Source organism: Daktulosphaira vitifoliae, unplaced genomic scaffold (genome assembly GCF_025091365.1).
Source record: "Daktulosphaira vitifoliae isolate Bord-2020 unplaced genomic scaffold, ASM2509136v1 Scaffold_1, whole genome shotgun sequence".
Classification (NCBI taxonomy): Eukaryota; Metazoa; Arthropoda; class Insecta; order Hemiptera; family Phylloxeridae; genus Daktulosphaira; species Daktulosphaira vitifoliae.
The window spans coordinates 56,879,808-56,898,797 of record NW_026099572.1 but is presented as its reverse complement, the minus strand read 5'-3'; the positions used below and the strand labels follow the sequence as shown (position 1 = coordinate 56,898,797).

Sequence of the window (18,990 nt, the reverse complement as noted above, 5' to 3'; positions counted from 1 at the left end):
ATATATAAAAAAGTGTCAGTATTTCCGTAATATTTTTAAAAGTTATTTTTTTTGGAAAAGTTGCCATTTTAATACCACTTCTGTGGGGAGGATAAAGGTCAAATTTTTACAAAAATATATCAAATGTCTAAGGTATCTATAAAAAAAATATGTTGCATTATTCATTTTTAAACATATATGACAGTTTGAAAATTACCGACTTTTAAAATTGTAATATTTTTGGGGATATCCTCCTTTTACGGTGAACGAGGGAATTTTTTTTCAATTGAGAGTAATGTATTCGACTATATACAATTTGTATATTTTTGACGATCGTTGAAAAAAATCTGTTCGGTGAGAGCTATGAAAAAGTGGTAAATTTTAAATAAATTAAAATACATTGTATTCAAATAGCTTAAACCACCACATTTTCAGATTCAATTAAAAAAAAAGTATTTCACACTCACGGGATTACTGGATTTCACTATGATAATAGAGTTTAATTTTTTACAATCAAACGATTAGAACATATTCGTATTAATATATGAATTATTCATGATATTTAAATAACATGCTTTGCGATTGTTAATTATATTTCTGATAATTTCAAGTAACTTTAGACATTTTAAGAACGATGATCATTATAGTATTAGATAAATTTCTTAAATTTCTTCGTACGACAAAGTAGTTCAGTAGTTCTCCAGACATTTAAAAAATAATACGACATAATATAGCTTATTGAGTATATAAACATTTTGCTCAGAATGAGTGTTATTAGATAATAAAAGCATACAATTTTTCTCTAATTCAGATTTGATTTTTCGTGTGGCAGCATTTAAGCACAAAATTTACTTAAAATAGATAAATGTATATAAATGAAAATTTCCAATAATTTTATTTTTTATTAATTTTTCAGATTAAAATGCAATTAAATTTATAATTAGAGAGAACAAAGATATGCTAAATAAATATCTAACAATAACTCGTTAGTTTATGAAAATAATTTTCATTCTAATTATTAAAATGATAATAATTATGGTGAAAATTATACGAGACTTTTTGAGCGTTTGATCAAACTAACAATCGTATTTCAAATTAAATTATATTTGTAAACCCACTAAACTTTTAATGGTAGACGGTAATGCCAGATGAGATATTATTATGCTTAACGTCAAAATCAAATCCTTTGGAATGTGTAAAAGAGAAAAATATATTTTCATAATTCTCGTTGGCTTGGTTGACATTCTTGAAATTTGATGTTTAAATGTGAAATGATTTTTTAATTTTAATAATAATCGTATAAACTGGTATCTACGTAATAATTCATTTAAGTGCACTCGTTCGTGATGAGAATATTATCTATTATTAATTGAAAAGATAGCGTTTTGGAAATATAGTTAATGGTATACAACAATTTGTTGATATTAAATTTTAAAAATTTTATTCCCATGCTATATTTTAAACGCAATTTGTTTTTTTTTTTTTTTGTAGAAGTTGTACTTCCAACAATAAATTACAAGCTTAGTGTAACATGTATTTTTAAGTTATAATTTAATAATTAATCGCAAGAAAGAATAGTTATTGTTTTATTTATTAGCTAAGTGGTATAAATGACGGAAAAGACAAATTGAGGTAGTTGGTTATAGTCTATTAAAATACATAACATAATACATCCGAGAGCCAGCTAAAAAAGATGACATTGCACATTAACTTTGACTACACAAAGATTAATCATTTTCTACCATCACTGTTTTGTCTTCAGCTGTTATATGTCTCGTTTAAATATCAATATCACAAACCATATATCTTCATGCAATTTTAATTTGCATTCTAAAAATGGAATCCAGTAACTTATTTTATTATTTGTATAAGCAAAATAATACAAATAATTTCTAAGAATAAAAAAACATTACACAAGAAAAAAATTGTTAATAATTAATGTTATTATAGTATAATGCAAATATTTTACTGAGTAGTAATGGACTGAATGTCGAAAGCTTTATTATTTTTATTTTCAAACATAAATATATTTTTTATTTTATGATATTGGTTAGATGATTTCATAAAATTAAAGTACGATGGCCCTTCAAAAATCCTTTTATATAGCCCTTTGAACTGTTATTTTTTTTTTTGCAAATTGTTGTTTGTGTTCCGACGATATGAACCGCAACAGAAAAGGGTGGCATTGGTAGTATTTTTCAATAAAAACTCATTATAGACAGTTTAACCGTTGGGATCGCACATAATATTCAGGACATCTATTACTAATGAGGTGCCGTATGAAGGGATGAAATTTATAAGAAAAAACTATGTGAGAGCGTAACATGCACTTTTAGATAAACACATGAAAAAATTGCTATTTCATTGTTATGAATGAGTCTTTTAAAATAATTAATAGCCGAATAAAATTATAGAAATTCCTAAGTTATGATTAATGAAATATTTAAAGACAACACAAGTATATTATTACAAATCATATTTAGTCAGCTATTTAATACATGCGATCACATATCATATGGTAGTACACACTAAAATTTATCAATAATTAATTTATTTATTGCTTTCAGCGCAATAATATTCAATTAATAACAGTAATACATTTATTTAGACATAAAAAAAGTTTATTATTTTAAATTACTTGAAAAATAAAACTAAAATTAAACCTACCATACGCATTTATCTCATAACAGTCACATAGTAATTCTTTCATTTAAAACAATATTAGTATAATAAAATTTATTTTCGTACTTCCATTTTGTTTACTGTTTTATAATAAATTGTAAGGTTTATTATTGTAATATTCAAAAGCGCAATACAATTAATTTAAAAATAATAATGACTTTTAACTTAGTTTTTAAATTTGATTAAGCATAGCACTTCATTAACATGGGCGTTCTCGCGGGGGAGGATAGAACGTCGCCACGTTGAAAATAAATATGTAATAAAGATGTATTTTGAATGGGTTAGTAAAATAATGTCTTATGCATTTCTCCTTCCAAGACACGGATGTAAATGTCATAAAAAAATCCTTCACTTTATTGTTCAATGTATTCATTCAAGATATTATTTTTCACTTATTATCATTATCGTTTATTTTTGTACTTGATTCGCTATAATAGAGAGAACATGTAATATAAGTTCAGAAATTTCTTAAATATCATTATTATATATTTTTTTAACTCATTTTATTTTCATTAGAGTGCTAACCCGCATTACATAGATATTTTTAGTTGATTTAGTCAACACAGAAAAATATTTTACTGTATACAAAGGAGAGATTATTAAAGTGCGATGCACATATATTATGCAATAGTTGTATTTTTATTTGGTTTTTAATTATAAAAAATATATACTGTCGTTCGATTAAAATAAAAATACTCTTATTAATAACAATAGAGATTTCAAAACTGGCGGTGTACGTTATCATGATTGTTATAAATAAAATATAATCTCAAAGGCAAAATCCCGTTTTTTTGCGCTTCAGTTGTAATGTTGAATTTCGATTATTTTCATTTGGAGCGGCCACCCGAAATTGTATAGGATAGGTAAAGCCTATTATTACATTATTACTGGAGGAGTTTCTGAATCGAATGAGAGAGCCACTAACCCCGAAAACGTATGCGTCACCATTCACCACCCTTACGTCATCGTGGCCTTCCCGCCGACCAGCGTCTAATCCGTCTGCGTTCACCGCGAATTGGACCCGCCGAAATTGCATGCGGTGACCACCGCCGACGAACCGTGACGGCATTGGCCTTCGCCGCACAGTAGTGCAACATGAGTCATCGCACCGAGTTTCGGTCGTTCCACGGCTAGGTAGCGCTTCTCTTACCGGTCGATTTCTGCATCAATTACAACGGTGGCGGTGCCCGTGCTCCGTCGTACATGATCGTCGACGGCTCACAATGCGGCATTGCTCGTTCGTTGACTCATCGGTACATCACTCCTAGTGGCGCGACGCTCCGGTTACCGAGAACTGCCGTCGGGTATTTTGGTAGCTTTTTTTTGTATTTTTGTTTCTGTTTCAAAGTTATTATTACAATTAAACCGTTTATAACATTTTGAGTTACAGCCGTGTTGACAAAACAATGTATACGATTATAGTTAAATAGTGTAAATTTAATAATCTCGTAGTTGCTGTTCTAGTTAGTGCATTTGTTTGGTTTGTTTTCAACACTACCGTTATCAATTGACTACAATAATAAAGGCCGGATATTATCGTACTGAATCCAAGGTGAGTTATCATAAAAAAACTATTTATCATGTTCGAATAAACAAACTAACAGCTCGAATTTTTTTTGAGAAATAACTGCTGAATGATAATATATTAATTACTATTTTAATTGTCTAAAACAACTAATTTAGAAATGTCTTGACTTAATGTTTATGCATAGCGGTCTAATTATATAATTAGTTTGATCAAAAGCTAGATTCGCTTGGTAATCGATTATATTTTACATATTTTCGACTTTTCTGGTTATGCAAATCATAATTTGTCATTAACGGCGCCGCGGCCGACTTGTTGACTAGTGGCACGCGACCGTCCTTGCTGTGAATGCCGAATAGGTCGTTTTTGAAACATGCGTTCGCCGGTTCTAATGATTACCGTGCTATTTATGTGTATGATAATATCATAATCGTTAATTCATTGTCGATGAGATTAAATGGAATAACTCGTGAGTCGACTTTCTTGGAACTAATAGATAAATGTTTTTTTTTTCGTTTTGTTGCAACAGATTACAACTTCTTATTTGTATGCCGTACTTACCGAGACCCAACTGTTTTCTCTACAAAACGGTCTTTGGATTGCCGTCGACCCAAAAACGTATTGTCGGACCCTTTTTTTTTTTTTTTTTTTCAAACGTATAGTTTTCGATTTGTGGACATTTTTCTAGCAAAATATGCACATGTGTTGGTTAAGTACAAGAGACCCGGTCATCAGGTAGTTCTCAATTCGGGACAGGGGACCTCTGAACTGGTTTGGCTAACATTTAAGGCAACGCCAAGTATAATTTTATGATGTGGTACAATGGTATTAACTGATCAAGTACACGTGCACGGAATAGGATATGGTGGATGAGACAGCCCGCATGATTTAGACTAAAATCCTTTGAAAATCGTCTGTTATTATGCTAACGTCGAGACTTTAGGCATTTTGACGTGAGACGTTCAAACAATAAGCATTAGTGTTATTACACTATTACTTCCGAATGTGTCATGTAATCCTAACGCGAAGACTGTATTTGTCGTTATCATTATGTTATAGTAGGCATCAAAACGTCGTCCCGTTTCGGATTTAATTCTTCATAATAACGAAAAAGGCTCCCACTTCAGTTCATTGGCCTTGGCAGTTGACATTTACTCGCGCCCATGGTTTCGCCGATGCCACTCCGTCACGCTTATTTTAATGGACAATAAACAAGTCGTCGGTCGGCCACCGAATTAGAACTGTCCAACAATTACCGACCGATGAAAAATACGCGCCTATGTCTCGTCAGTTGAACTCGATCCAAAACTCGTCTGACGGAACATTAACACCAACCCAAAATTGGACGATGATCTCATGGTTAATAATTTAACGTGTTCGCTATCATCAATCACCGGGTGAGCAATATTTCAACGCGCGCAAACAAAGTCTATCATTTGGATTTCATCTGCTCTTAAAGCGAAATAAATTTACCGAAAATTTTCCTCCGCGCGACACTGCCGGCGCCTCGGCGACGCTCTCGGTTATGTCTGTGGCACACAGACGTCATCGCGTCCCGAATTCAACACCGTCTCGATGAGTTTCCGCAATAAACGTTGTAACGCTAATGTGGTACGCGGTCTCAACACACTCGTGTTGGGCTTGTAGAATTTTAAAATAAAACAGCTTTCGGACTGCCACTGGAATTCGATATTGTTTTTATATTTCTCTTCTCCTCCCCGCATTCTTAAAAAAAGTATCACGACGTAAATCGCATCGAAACAATTACAAATTCTTTTTAGTGCCATTTCTTTTGGCCCGTCATAGTTACGCTACAAATGTAGTAATTCGGCTTGGTGTTAGTGTCTTGCGCATCGCGAATCGAGTTTGTCTAATCATTTGGTAAAAAACTATGAAGTGTGTACTAGGTGTCGCAGTGACGTACGCACACGGACAGTTCAGGGGACTTTTGCTGTCCCGGAGAGATTTACCTTGTCAAAATTAATAAAATGCTCTACTAATAATTGTCCCCCTAATACAATAATTTTATCCAAAATGGGCCGTTTAAGAATAAGTACTGGTTTTATGGCTTTGCTACCATAAAAAACTACGCACGCTTTTCCTCTACATTTATGTGGAGGGTGTAAAAAACGGATGTAGTAAATGTAATTGACGAGAGTTGTTTTTCCTAGCTGAACGTGACGTTATATATTGCGGAAACAAAATCGAACTCGGTTTTCCTTAAGTGACGTCGTTGTAGAAATAATATCTTCGTATTTATAGTGCCGCGCTGTTTTGCTAGCAAATCTGATCACGTCTTGTCGCAGTGATCCTGTAAAGTAATAAAATTTTCCCGTAGCTCGCCGGTCGTCCAGCAAACTTAAATCAAAACGAACGATCTGTACACCGTCATCTGCAAGTCAACATAATATTCGGGTAACGACCTTTTTGGTCGAACAGGTAGGCGGATGTATTCTATTGAAGTTTTGACGGATATTCATAAGCATATTATTATTGGCTATCTAACTTTGCTTTTGCAGCACTCAGCGCACAGACGTTTGCTTTCAACTATGCTATAATAATGGACACAATTGGTTTAAAAAATAAGTCGACCGTTAACATAAATTTCCAGTCTGACGCATTGAAAAACTGAAAGGTACACAATGTTTTTGATAAATGATATTTTTTCTAACTCGGTCGTCCGCTCTTCTTTTGGCTTACATACAGTTTTTCCTTTATCCTCAAACAAACAATAATCGTGTGATCGAATTGAATTTAAATAACACTCTTTTGCTCTAGTGCGACTATCACGTCATCCTTCATAAATCAGAAGTACTGTCATTATCATAATATTATTACCGTCCTAATGTTGTTTGTATTCATTGGTTTTAACAGAACTCGTGACATCACTTTTGTAAACTTTGTCTGGAAAATCATAACAATAGACTTTGTAGCTCGTGTTTTATTTACTACTGTTTGTTTTCGAAATAATGTAATCCTGTTTTGTTGGTTTTAATTCGCGTCCATAACACAGTAGTAATTATTACAATATGCTCGCTCGTGATATTGCACCGTTGCCGCACGAACCGAACACTGTTCACAATGTTCATTTATAGGCTATGTACGATGTTTGCCTTTATAGCACACCGTCAGTCCCCTCGGTCTCTAAAAATAATGCGCCACGATTTTTCTTTATTTTTATGTGTTTTTTTTTCTTTTTGAATCTCTACGCTCCGATCTACTCCAACAGCGCGCAGTATGTTTTCTAGGGAGACTGCTCCCACATCACACGTTCCTAGTTGTACGTGTCGGTTTTGAATTTCTGAAAAATAAGCGTTATAATTTGTTTTGACTCCTCGTTTGCCCGTAAGACGTGGGCGTAGCAAAAGCATAAGGAAAAAAAAAAAAAGTCTTTAAAACTGAAGACGTCGCACAATAAGCTTGGGTTTATCGTGGCGCCAGACTGGCTTTATTAGCATTAGCGATACACAGAGGTGTTTAAAATATAAATAAAGCATATACAATTCAACACATAAAATATGTATATTACCTTACCTCCCGTTCCCCGTGTTTCAGAAGTCTCGTTTCTACATCGTTAGTATTATAATGTCATTCCAGTAGTGTAGCAAAAATAATATTACCCCGATTTTTTATGCAGAAGAAAAAAAAATTTTAAGTCTATTAATATTCTAGTGGAAACGTTGACAATAATCTATTGTGTGCGTACACACTGTGCATCGTCTGGGCCAATGGTTATTTTTTATCGCTACCAGACTTTTCACATCCAATGGCACAAAGTATTAGAGCTCATGTCATGTGCGCATTGTATGTCGTTTGTCGATTGTTTGACGATAATAATAAATTATACAATAATTGTTATATTTTTGCGTTACGCGCTAATGACGTTCTCTGATAGTCGAGAGAGTCCTTTGTGTGTGTTGTCTGGTAGTATGTGAATAAAACCGTTAATTGATACGGCGGTTTACTCGTAGCTTAGTCTTAAATGTATTTAAAGCTCGGCCGTACAGTCGTTTGGTAAATGAATTAATTACTTAGTGCAGCACAAAGGGCCCTACAAACACAGCATTTTCTAATGGCTTGATATTTGTGCCGGCAGCAGAACGCTTTAAACTCGTTATGATTGTAGTTTAAGACAAGTAGGGGAATATTATATTTATGAAATGTTATACATAATCCGAAAAAGAAAAAACGAACGGCTGCGTCGTTGTTGTTTTTACTTTGGGCCTTACCCGGCGGCAGTCGCGGGTTTTTTCTTTATTCACTCTGACAATGCTTATTGAGATTTACTAGAAGGGTAGACCGTCTGAGGATGCAATAAGTTGAAGTGGGTAGGAATACACTCCGCAGACGACAGGAAACGTGTGACGGACAGGAAACGCGGTGTCTTGTGTTTGCTGCTGCTCCTACGAGTGTTCCAGTGTTGCCAAAACATTTAAAAATAGCGCCTTGAACATATTTATATTTGCATATAGGAAATTGGCATTGTGAGTAATACTGATTGCTGTTAGTTTAATGACTAATTTTAAATAAATTTATTTGAACATTAAAAAGCAATGGATGGATGAACTAAAATGTAATGAACTGGTGGCTGATCATGTGGAAAATTAAGAATGAATACTTTTAATGACACAGCGCTTAACTTAACTTACCTGGTGATTCCATTTATTACTGAATTGTGGGTGATTCTGCGAAAACAGAATAAAAGAATAGTTATTTAATAAATGATTAACATACGCTTAAACAAATCAAGTCAAACGTGTCTATAAATTAACAATAACATTTCGTTGAATTCTTCAGGCGCTTAGGGACTCCGTAAGGTTTAGACGTTGTCTCGATACAACACTTAGACCCATAACAGTTTTTTTTTTGTGCTTGTGTTGACATATTCTCCCTTCTGGCAATTGCTATCTACAACAATGTGAATTCCGTTTCCAGTTTGGTGATAACTTTTTGACGTTGACAAACGGATTTGATCGTCAGCGATACCGTCGCCCAAGCACGTGCGTGACTCTAAGGCCAAATGCAAAGTGTTGGCTTTGTGCATAAACTATCCTTGTCTATGGTAGGCTTACATGTCTACTTATATCTCAAGGCATTGTGGTATAAATACTGTCCGCATTCAAATAAGTTTACCCAACACGAACGAACGAAAAAGAAAGTATATAAATTATATTATAATTCATACGTTTAGAAGAGACACGCCAAGGTAAAGGGTCCGATTGCAGTTATTGTTCTTTTATTCTTTTAGGCTAATACCCTCTGTTATTTTTTTTTTTTTTATTACAATAGATACTAATTTTCTTTTTAAACTGCGCAGATCTATACGACATGAAATTTAATAGCTATTTGAAAACAATATTACTTAGTTAGGTATTTTATTATTTATTGCTTTTTTAAAGAAGCGTTTTTTGAGTGATTTGTTGTACAATTCTCTTATAAAATTCAGACAATTAGTGGAATCGTACAGTCGCATAGAAACGTCTGAAATTTTTTGCTTTACTGCCCGCATAATCCTGTACTTATCCTCGTCGTTAGTTTCAAATTAAACCAAGATTTCCAAACTAATAACCAGCTTAGCACGGCTGAACAATTTTTTAATGACGCCATTCGTAAGTAAGTTTATTGTGATTATATTTTAATTATAATTCAGAAGAAATAAATTTGCTAAGTATGCACCAAAGATTATAATGTTCCCTAGTAGGCGATAAACTTTTTTTCGACATTTTAGTTTAAAACTTTCTGTTATATAATTTTAACTATCGCGTATTTACTGACATTTTAATAATTGATATGCGTTTATTTTACTAATAATCTACTAATAATTTTTAAAAATATTTTTTGATATTTTTATTTAGAATTATTTATTTGATATTAAATTGCATTGTCGTACTTCAATCCTGTTGATCGTGTAATTACAGACTTCGATAATCTTTAAATATAGTTATGATAGCTTGTAGTTTTGTCGAGAGCGAATAGGATCGTCACGCTCTGCAGCAAAGGATCAAGGGAAGGTCATAAAGTTACTATTAAAAGTAAAATACAATAATATTAAACACTATCTATATTACAAATAGTAGTAATTCAATCAATTTTTACGATTATTGAGAAATATCAATAAACTTAATGCGTGGTTAGGTGTAATAGCCGAAAGGAGATAGATGGGGAGGTGTGTGTGTGTGTGTGTATTAATATCAGTGAAGAGCGTTCTGTCTAAAATTTAATGCAATGTAATAAAACACTCTTTTTACTACCACTAAAATTGTCGCGTTTGACGAGTTTGGTTTTTAATACACTTTCGTTTAGTTCATTACAAATTTATGGAAAGCTTTGTTGCCACCTCTTAGTCTCTTTTTTTGCCAACATTAGGTAAAATAGTAAATTGCTGAATTGATTTGTCATTCATTCAAAACAAGACTATACGTTTGAATGAATATGCTCGTGGCTGTTAATCTCACAGTTAAATAACAATACATCTGGTTAAAGTAACGTTATTGTAAACGAATGAAGTGTGCGGATTCTACCGAACGTATTCCGTCGATTGCTTGCAATTTGAATCCTGAGAAAGGTTCGTTGAAAATCTATTGTTCTTTGCTTGTAACATAAGTACGTTTCCGCGAAAAACCATGTTCTTATCCATATTTGTTCAAACAATATTGTTAAATAAATAAATTGTGACTACTTGACTAAAAATCACCGACTGGTAGTATCTTCTGTTTGTTAATGTTCATTCATCACGCAAATATTTCTGCGAAGTCGAAAATATATAGTCAGTTCCCTGATACCATCCATTATATTCACCACCTATTGAAATTTACAATTAGTAAGACTTTTTTATTAAGTAAATACTTTATGCTTGTTTTAATTGCAGTCGACTTGAAACCGATCAATACACGGTGTTCTTTGCAGAAGTAATTTATGTTTGAACAATGCTGCACTGCTAAGCATCAAGACAAATGTAATATACTTTTTTATAGTTTCTCTGTGCGTGACTGTCGTGTATAGGGGAATGTCTTGTCATTTTTTTCGAGATTCAATTTGACTGGTCCATTTTGATCTTTGATAGAAAAGTAACGCGTTTATACAAAGGTATAAAGTTATATCCGAAGAAAAAAACTTCTTTAAAAAGACGTTAAGAAAGCTTTTACATTATTCAATAACAATAATAATTTTCTCCCCTTCAGATTTTCCGATCGATTGAAAAGACAAAAACTATCCCCTTCGACGATTTCGTCATTATAGTAAAAATGACATACCAATGAATACATTAGAATGAATAATCCTCCAAGTGAATTCAAGTGTCTATCAGTCAGTTTTGATCGGCCGTCATAATAATTTTTCACTACCAATTGGTTTTAAATATTAAATTATAACCGTCATTTATTATTAGTCAGTAACATTATAATTGCCCGTTGGTGTAAAAATAATAATAGTATGCAATATCATTTATCGTCAGTCGGACACGGCCCATTTGGGTATTTTTATACGGTTGGAAACACTATAGTCAGGAAATGGGCTTAAAAGGTTTCGCCTTGGCGTTTTATTTCAATTAGATTAAACAACGGCAAATTTCTACTGATTATTTTTTAGACCCCTGGAGACGATATACGGATCCTTCCGGTTGAATAATTTTGAATTATTAAGTTCTACTGTAAACCCGATTTTTCACCATACAGGTGATATTGTCGCATCAATGAAATTAAACATTTTTTTTTTTTTAATCTAAAACGTCGGCAGATGGCTGATTAGCCACAAATGTTGACCGACGGCGTTAACATTTAATTTTGCTATAGTTATCAAGGCGCACAGCAACGGACGTGTTCAACAGAGGCAGTGGCGGCGGCGGTTCAACGTTGTTGTTGTACTCGGTAACTATAGTTGGTGACTAGTGTTGTCTCGCGTCAGTCGTTGTTTCATTCGGTCTAGTGCTTAGCTGTCGTCGGGCGCAAACGATTCGAGTGATTCGTCGTGCCAAGTGCTTTGCATGTCAGTGTAGTGGTATTCGATTTCGCTTTGCTCGGGCCCATTGTTCGCGATATTGGTTTACAAATATTGCACTGTCAACAAAACAATAATAAAATTGTACGACGTTTCTTTTGCCTTCGGTACAATTTGCTCGAATTGGTTAGTATTTATCAAAATTTTTGTTTTGTTTTTGACTGTAGATAGTGTTATCACACAATGGGCAATAAAACATTTCATGGGCAACGCGACAATGTCGTAACGACTTTATAAATAGAACGACGTGTTTTGAACGTGATAACCAAGTTGCCTCACGTGTTAAATTATTAATGGCAAAGTTTTAGCGTTTTTTTAATTTTGGGACGACAGTCGTGTTGTTGGGGGGGAGTCCCATGGATAGTTAGGAATCTAATCGTCAGCTGGTAATTAATGTATATTTTACGTCCAACCGCTATTCGCTAGAAATCCATTAAATATATACATTTATTAGTAAGAGTGGTCACCGCTGCTCATTTTTTGGCCAATTAAATTAGACCTTCGAAAACTTTGTTCTTAATTACTCTAACCCCATAAACCCTAACGAGAATACTTATCGATATCATCGTCGGTCCAGTGCTTTACCTGTTTTGGAGTGGGTGCAAACATGCATTAATTAGTCTTGCGCTTTGTTCATTTAATGGCGAACCAATAAGTAACGTGTACTGGTATACATTGTGTACAGTCAATTTGTCCCTTTCAAATTGATTTAATGCCATTTCTAAGCTTCAATGAGCAGTCTATTGACGTAGATTTTCGGTCGAACGTGTATCATATACAATGTATATGATCTCTTGATGGTCATATATATATATATATATATATATTATACATATATGACCATCAAGAGAATAGATTTAAGCCTAACAATTAGCATTTTTTTATTTTTGATTAATACGAAAAGTAATAAATTTCAATTCATCTGTGTCCACATGTTTGATCTGTTGCTATTCCATACTAATTTAAACATGAGTCATGAGAGCTAATGTTTCACAAACGTTCGGCCAGCTAAAACTCCCAGTGCCTTGTTTTTGTGCTCTCTATCAGATGACGAATCGACCGCAGTTAAACGTTTCAACTGGCCGTATTGTCTTGTCCAAATTTGGAATTACACTTGGAGTTACCGCCTGAGATTTTCATGATCGGCAGTTGTATTCTTCTTCTACAAGGTTCTCATAGCAATGAAACAAAAAAAAAAAAGTTTTCAACATACGTTTAAACGATGCATAACTATTGTGCAGTTTATCGGGTTGATTGAGTTCATGGTCGGCCGAAAAGAAAATAGCAGTAGCAATTATGTAACTCATTTCGGGAGCCCCACAAAGGGTTTCAAATAGGAATAAGCAAAATGATCCATCTCCCAGAATAATGTCAGTAATGTAAACCCGAGGAGGTACAAAGTAAACGAAGTAATACCGGATATCAAATTCGTATGTGTTTCCGGGTGACGATTAATAATACATACGACCCGATGTTGACCGTGTTGTGTCGTTAATCTGAATGGTATTAAATGTTTAAACTGTGCAAAGTCACATGTGTCATATTTTGGTAATTTTGCATTCGCAAGGTTTTTCTGTGCCCGAGGTAATTCCTTTTTTTTTTTCACTGTAGGCGCTCGGACATGACATCCCACGGATGCGATTTTAAACACCATAAGCTTCACTCCTCCGCTACGCGCGCTTTGTCTTGGAATCGAAATAAATAACATTTAGGCCGCCCGAAGACNTTTTTTCTGTGCCCGAGGTAATTCCTTTTTTTTTTCACTGTAGGCGCTCGGACATGACATCCCACGGATGCGAATTTAAACACCATAAGCTTCACTCCTCCGCTACGCGCGCTTTGTCTTGGAATCGAAATAAATAACATTTAGGCCGCCCGAAGACCGTTTTCCACGCACCATAAACGTTTGTTTGAATTGCCAAAGTTCGGCGATCCTGCGATTGTAATTTTACAACAAGTCTCCAGCTCACGCGAACACTTGAGCAATATAAGCAATAACATTATAAAGCCGGATTCCTACAAAAAAGTTGTGTCGATATACTATGCAAATGAAACACGTTTACGCCAAGCAAATATTACTCAACCGTTCCTTGTCCGTCCAAAAATATGATTTTACATAACGGTGTTGGCCATATTATAGTCTTTTGGCTTGTGTATCCGCCTGGTTAAATCCGGTCCAAGAAGGTCGTATTCGCCTATAGAAACATTATGTCTACTTACCCGTAGACTGATTTTTGTGGAGGTGAATAATCGCCGACGTTATAAGCATAGAGTATAATGTTAATAATACGATACAGGTCGACCTGTGTAGTGTCACGTATCGAATAATATCATGTGATTTTAATTATTGGTCTACATCGTCCTGGGTCTACATTAATAATAATGTGCTGTTGTAAACATTTTTCAGTAATTTCAATGTTACACATTACATAGAATCAGTCATAACGGATCATAATACCGCAATGTCGTCGACAAATTAGCAAAAACTATTGTTTACTATATATTGCAGTCGATACAAAAATTATTCCACGCGTTTCCGATTAAAAAACACTCAATATTTAGCGTTCATTAAGTCACCACTCGGCATGTCCAGTCGCTGTTATAGGGGCTCATCATCGCACGAGCCGTATTCATGATTTTTTTGTTATCACTTCACGGTCATCTTTTCACAACGTCATGCAGCCACGAACGACGATCGCCTCTACACTAAGTCGTTACAAGTACATAATAATATTTTGTCCGCACGATCGCTTTGTCCACCAGTGACATTCCTAAACAAATTAAAAAATAACAATAATTAGCTCAGCTGTACTTTGTACAGGCGTCCGAAGAAACGTGTCGGATTATAGGAAGCCTGGTGTTTATTTCGGATTAGATTTGTTTTGGTGCTGGACAAACACTCGTTATAATAATAATAATAATTGTCCGCTAGGGTTTCATTCACAGTAGCAAATTTGTGACACGATTGTGTTCATTGTAAAGCGCAACAAATTATTTTTTAAGGTCAGCCGTCTCTTGGCTAAACGACTCAGTGTATTTGTGTTCCGGCTTTTTCAATATCATTTGTTACAAAACGCATTCTGCATACACCCTTCGGTGTATCAAAAAATTATTAAAAATCTACGACATTTTCATAAAAACCATGTAAAACGTGACTCACGAGCTTTGGACGTGTGTAGATACCTAGAAGAATAAATAGAACCGACGGGCGTACGTGTTGTGCTCTGTTTTCCGCCGAGAGATCCGAGCACAGGATTATGTTACACCATATGTTGTTTAACTCCGTGAGAACGACTTTTAAACAAAACAACGAATGTGTTTTTCTCTGAGAACTTTTCCGTCAGTCCTTTGGATGCTGCAAGAGGATGCGTTTTTTTGCGACATAATTATTGTCCAATCGATTACGCGAAGGAAAACTCGGCTGTAATGAAAGGGGAAAACAGACGTACTTGTGCAGTTACAACGAAAGGCTCGTTAAGTAAACCTTGTCTCCGCTTATATCAGACCGTAAGGTTGCATAACTAGTTTTTGGTATGGAGATATCATTATTTGTAATGTTCTTCAATTAATTGGTGTTTTCTTGGAAATATTTAAACGAACGTTTCGGCGCAGATAACGCGGTGTGCATGAAAAGCAATAAACATTAATATTTGCTAGTCGAGCGAATAACGTTGTTATTACGAGTCGCCTTATCTTCAATCTTTTTGTTGTAACACAACAATCAAAAAGTAATATGTAGATCTCTTCTCAGTCATAACGTTGCTGCCGCCACGGCGTCGGGAAACAATATTAATGTCATATTGTGTAATTGTATACCGTTCTTGACTTTTTTTTTATTTTATTTTTTTCAACGTTATTATCGTAACCGACGCATTTATTTGGATATAATGAGTTTATTTCATTTTTCAACAAACTGGGTCACACTCGTGTCACATTTTGTTTAGAAATCAAACGTGCGCATAATTTATTACTTTTAATTAAATTAAATATTTATTCAATCTTCGTGAGGTTTGGGGTCAAATTGGTTTAACTTTGTGAAGTTTAGATAACTAGTAAAATAATTATTCACTTAATATACGGCTTACACGAACGGTATTGCACACACTTTAGACATAATTTTTTATTGTCATTCCATTGTGTCAGTAGATTAATAAAAATTAATTAATCCCTCTAATATTCAAATGTTAATTTATATCATTACTCATACGGTAGTTAAATGGTAAACTTTTAAATGGTATCGATAAAAAAAAAAAAAACCCATCCATTATGTTGCACTTAAGCTTATGTCAATAATACGTTAAATGTGTACTCAGAGTTAACTAGCATGTAACGCATTCGTGAATAACTTGCACATGTTCGAGATAAGTGATTATTATTATGAAATTCACATTTCAACGCGGTAAACTGCTAGCGCAGCACCGCATATTTTGTTGTGCACAAAAAAAGTAAAATATTATCTGCTCGTGTTCCCCGACGCCGAAGGTTATCTTTTCTGTCGCTATTATGTTAAACAAGTATAATTATATTTTATTATAATAGTTTGGCTGTTTTTTGATTTATGCGCTTGATATACGCGTTTTGTGTAGAAATAATTGTGCGATCGCAGCTGTTTGTTAAACTCATTGAACGTTAAGACAATTGGTTATCGATTGTAATACCATGTGGGAATTTCGTTAAGAATTCGTGGAATGTCGAGAGTAGGTACTTGGGCGGCGCGTCCGATCGCTTGTCACATGTGAACCTGGCGCAATTCTCAAAATAAATAAAAAAGTCCAGTCGTTTTTCTTAACTATTTTCCCGGTCAACTCGAGTTTAACGCCGTTAGTGGAATGCTTTGGGAAGGATTATGTCATTTCTACGACGTGTATTAGTGCTCGGGGTGAACAGTCTGTGATCGATTTTCGCTCGAGTCTGTCTGGTCAATAACTGTGTTATTTACGAACACAGTAATCATCATAGTAATCATCAGTTCCATGTTGTTGACCCCTGGGAGCAACTCGTTGTTGTATCGTACGTTTTGTGTACCCCTGGTCGTGCACCATATGTTGCACAGAATCCGTTCCCCCGGCGTCCCCGTCGGTCCATATCTACACTGGTGCGCCTCGACCGTAGTAGGCCACTGACGTATATAGTCTTTCCTTGCCTGCATATCATATCGTATTATGTTCCGACCGCATTTGAATTATCGGGCGCCAATGGCAGATATGGTGCACATGGGACTCCTCTTCCCGCACACAAAACCTAATAAAAATGATACTTAAAATAAATAACGCGATCCAGATAGTATCGCTCAGCATCCCTGTCGACCGAATATTTTGTTATTTTAAACCTTTTTCACGTCCCTCGTGGCACACCCCGTTCGAAATCAGTTATTGTTGTGTCCGTTATTACTTTTTAAACATTTAGTGCCGAATCGGTAGGCTGTCGTTCGTCAAACCATTCAGAACTGACTGGCGGTTAATATATCTATCGACTGCAATCCTTCTGCAGGTTTTTTAGGTCCACTGATCGTTGTCGACGCACTTTCTATGCACGCGAGAATAAGAACGCGTAGGAGGTGGTGTGTCGTCGAGTATCTACAATCGCGTGCTGGTGTAATACAACACGTGTTCAATGTCGGCGGAAATTCCAAGCGTTCGTTTAATTAAAATTTTTAACAACCCGAACTTTCATCGAGCTCATTGAATCAAACAAAAACTCATGTACATAAAAAGACGGTTTATTGACTGCGGCGGAACAAAAAACTGTTAAATTGTCGTCTCCCGGTCAACAGGATGTGTCTTCCTCACCCATATATTATCGAACCATATAACCGACTAGTGCGGCCCGCCGCGTCTACTTTACATACATTATTCAATATGACAATATACGATGTGGAACTACGGCAGTGACATACGAAAACTCATTTGACCCGACCGAATCTCGATTGTGTACACAGTGAAACGTTATGGCGCATTAGACCGACCATTTCTCGGCGTTCACGGATCGTGGCGCGTTATAATTGGACCGGTGACACAAACAAAAGCGTACCTCTGCTATTTTAATGGAAAATTAAATGATTTACCCAATGGAAAACGGCGGCCGCGATGAACTAAAACATTTGCAAACGCGTTTTGCGGAAATTATTCAACGAGAGCAAACGAAGAACACTTTGTTGTTTCATAGTTATTACGTGAGCGACCAACAAGTGCAGTCTGTGGCTCCGGGCGACGTTCAATTTGATAATTCAAAACAGTGTTTGGCACAAGTAGCCAACGGTAACGTTCAATAGATTCTAATGGTTTTACCAGCGCACCAGCTCACGGTATTCATTAAAATTTATGTACAATCGTCATGTGGATCGTATGAATAATTATAATTAACAGTAGTCACGTACATCCCGCCGTCGTCTGCAGCTCAATTTGCGTTCCGGATATCATTTCGCTTTTGACTTTAATAAAACGCCACGAGATCACGCGCAGTTTGTCCACATTGTCAATCGTACACAATGGTAATAATTATGGCCTCGGCAATAACCACTTGTGGATGATATGCTTGCGTTACAATTTGTAATCGTATCTCATAATGTGTATAACACCTTTCGGTGGGCGTTCTGGCATCGTTTTACGACTCCTACCCGTTCAGCTTAAATGCGTTTCTTTCACGGGGCAACCTAATAGTAATAATATTAAAAAACGACCCGAGTCCAGCCAAAAGAAAACTGTGAGGCGTCTCAAGTACATAAAATAGAGTATTAAAGTATCCTTTATGTGAATTTTATAGCAAAGCTGGTCTCCTACGCTCCATATAAATTATGTATCTCATCATTA

At 35.0% G+C, this 18,990-nt stretch overlaps 1 protein-coding gene across 6 annotated transcripts in view; it reads left to right on the top strand.

Annotated features, from left to right (window-relative positions):
* Nucleotides 1-3,890: 3,890 nt before the first annotated feature.
* Nucleotides 3,891-18,990, top strand: part of LOC126896984 (amyloid beta A4 precursor protein-binding family B member 1-interacting protein) — a 28,051-nt gene continuing 12,951 nt past the window's right edge. For 2 of the 6 annotated variants that reach the window (XM_050670277.1, XM_050670280.1), the window contains exon 1: nt 3,891-4,213. Coding sequence is in view for 2 of the 6 variants with exons in the window: in XM_050670275.1 (XP_050526232.1) it covers nt 11,102-11,141 (40 nt within the window). In the remaining 4 variants the exon portion in view is untranslated. Of the gene's footprint in view, nt 4,214-9,676; nt 9,800-11,086; nt 11,142-12,051; nt 12,308-18,990 lie in introns of those variants that run through there. The other 4 variants (XM_050670278.1, XM_050670281.1, XM_050670276.1 and 1 more) reach the window with 3 other exon arrangements.